The sequence below is a fragment of the Hyperolius riggenbachi genome, chromosome 4 (genome assembly GCF_040937935.1).
Source record: "Hyperolius riggenbachi isolate aHypRig1 chromosome 4, aHypRig1.pri, whole genome shotgun sequence".
In the NCBI taxonomy this organism is placed as follows: Eukaryota; Metazoa; Chordata; class Amphibia; order Anura; family Hyperoliidae; genus Hyperolius; species Hyperolius riggenbachi.
The window spans coordinates 72,252,694-72,254,760 of NC_090649.1; the positions used below are offsets into that span (position 1 = coordinate 72,252,694).

Here is a 2,067-nt window from a genome sequence, read left to right on the forward strand (position 1 = left end):
GCGATACTGAGCAATGCACACTATTAGTAGCGATCACATTTCTGAAGTTTGTGTGTACTCTGTGTGGAGAAATGTGAGGTTCTACTAAGCAAATTTGGAAATATTCTCAAAAATGCATAATAGAATTGTTGTGCCCATTTGAAAATTAAATCAAATATTAATTAAGGCCTGGAACCCACTACAAAATGCCATCGCTAATCGCAATAGCTAGCGTTTTGTATGAGCGTGTTCTAAGCGATTTCATGAGCGTTTTTGAAAAGTGTAATGTTTTTGCCAGCGATTGTGTAGCGATTAGCGATTGGCGGTTTCAATTCTGATTAATCCTTTCAATTAATTTAATTTTTTTTACAGTGTACATTAACTTCAAAATGCTAGCAAAATCGCTTTGTGTAGGTTTTGATGAGCGATTAGACCAACGTTTATATACTTTACATTGCAGAAACGCTAACTGCTAACGCTAAAAATGTTGCATGTCCTTCGTTTTGCGATTTGGTAATTGCAATCGCTCCAGTGGAATTTGGCCCATCCATTAACATTAGCGTTTAGGGAAATCGCTAGCAGTTTGAATCACTCCCTAAACGCTCAGAAAATCGCTCTAGTGGGTTCCAGCCCTAAAAGTTGTTTCCTGAGACAGATGTTGACCATATGGCATGGGGTGTGAGGGTGGGGACTATAATGATGATGCCAGGAGGGGATAGAGGCAGAACATACCTGTATGAGGCTGGGGGTCGTGCAGCATGATCGCTGAGTGCAGCAGCTGGTGGTGTGCAGGAGATCACATGCTATCCCTGTACACACAATGCCCGGCACAGTCATCTCTGCTTGTTGTTGTAAACAAACTCTCCATTCAGACCTGACAACTATTCCTCTGATGTGAACAATGACCTCTCTCCTAGGAAACCGCAGAACAAACATCATGGGAAAAATACTGTACATTCTATACAGAGTCTGTCTGACAGGACTGGATTATATACAGAGTCTGACAGGACTGGAGCGCCTGGTAATTAATATGTACAACTGACTGCAGGAATCCACAACATCTAAGCATGCAGTAGTGTGTAAGAGAAGGCAACTATATTTCATTCCTGTCAGTTACAGGTTCTTGTTCTACGTTCATTTCTCATTGTATTTATTTATAATATGTATTTATTTTTAATGCACTAATATTGATATTTGTTCCTGCGGCAAGTAATCAGAAATGACTGTTTGGGCCCATTAGTAGCCAAATTCCCGATAGCCAAATTGATCAGACTAATGGAATGGATCTGTATTTTTGGATCGATCCCAATTGATCTGATTGGATTGATCAGCGGGAATTTAGGCATTCAAGGGCATGACCGATCATTTCAGATCGATGACAGCAGCGACCAGAAGCAATTGATCCGCTGTGGAATAGTTTAATTAATGAGCACCTTCAGGGCCGGTTCTCTCATGAAGCAAGGTGAAACATTTGCATCAGGCACAGAGATTACAGGGGCAGCATTTTAGTACTGTGTTTACACTAACAGCATGCAGTCAGAGTGGGAAGAGGATGAGACTCACAGACCCACAGCCAGCCAGTGTGCTATTGTGTTGAGCTGCAGCATGTCATGTGAGAACATTAATTGAAGCAGAGTAAATTGTCGGGTGCTGTGTGATCATTCCAAATCAGGGTGGCGGTGCATCCTCACAAGTTTGCCTCAGGCAGCAAAAAGTCTGAAATCAGCCCTGAGCACCTTAAAGTGTACCTGAAGGGGAAAATAGTGCCTCAGGTGAATACTTACCTCAGGAGGGGGAAGCCTCTGGATGCTAAAGAGGCAAGAGGCTTCCTTTGTCCACCTCAGGGGCGCTGGCTCCCCTGAAAGTCTGCTTGTCGCCGCTCCTGCGCACTAGCGGCTTTCCCTCAGGCTCTGGAGGAAATACCCGAGCCTTATTGTGTCCATGCTACTGCACAGGTGCAAACCTTCTGCACCTGCACATGAGAGCAGACCTGATGTGGCTTGGGTATTTCCGCTGGAGCCCATGCGAAAAGCCACTAGTGCGCATGCGCAGGAGCAGCAGCAAATATCGATTGTTCTGAAAATATCA

The 2,067-nt window shown here is 43.9% G+C and overlaps 1 protein-coding gene across 1 annotated transcript in view; it reads right to left on the reverse strand.

Annotated features, from left to right (window-relative positions):
- SPATS1 (spermatogenesis associated serine rich 1) overlaps nt 1-797 on the reverse strand; it is a 68,704-nt gene extending 67,907 nt beyond the window's left edge. Inside the window, exon 1 of the mRNA XM_068279071.1 lies at nt 712-797. Within this exon, the coding sequence (XP_068135172.1) occupies nt 712-739 (28 nt within the window). The 5' untranslated portion in view covers nt 740-797. The remainder of the gene's footprint in view (nt 1-711) is intronic.
- Nucleotides 798-2,067: the final 1,270 nt, after the last annotated feature.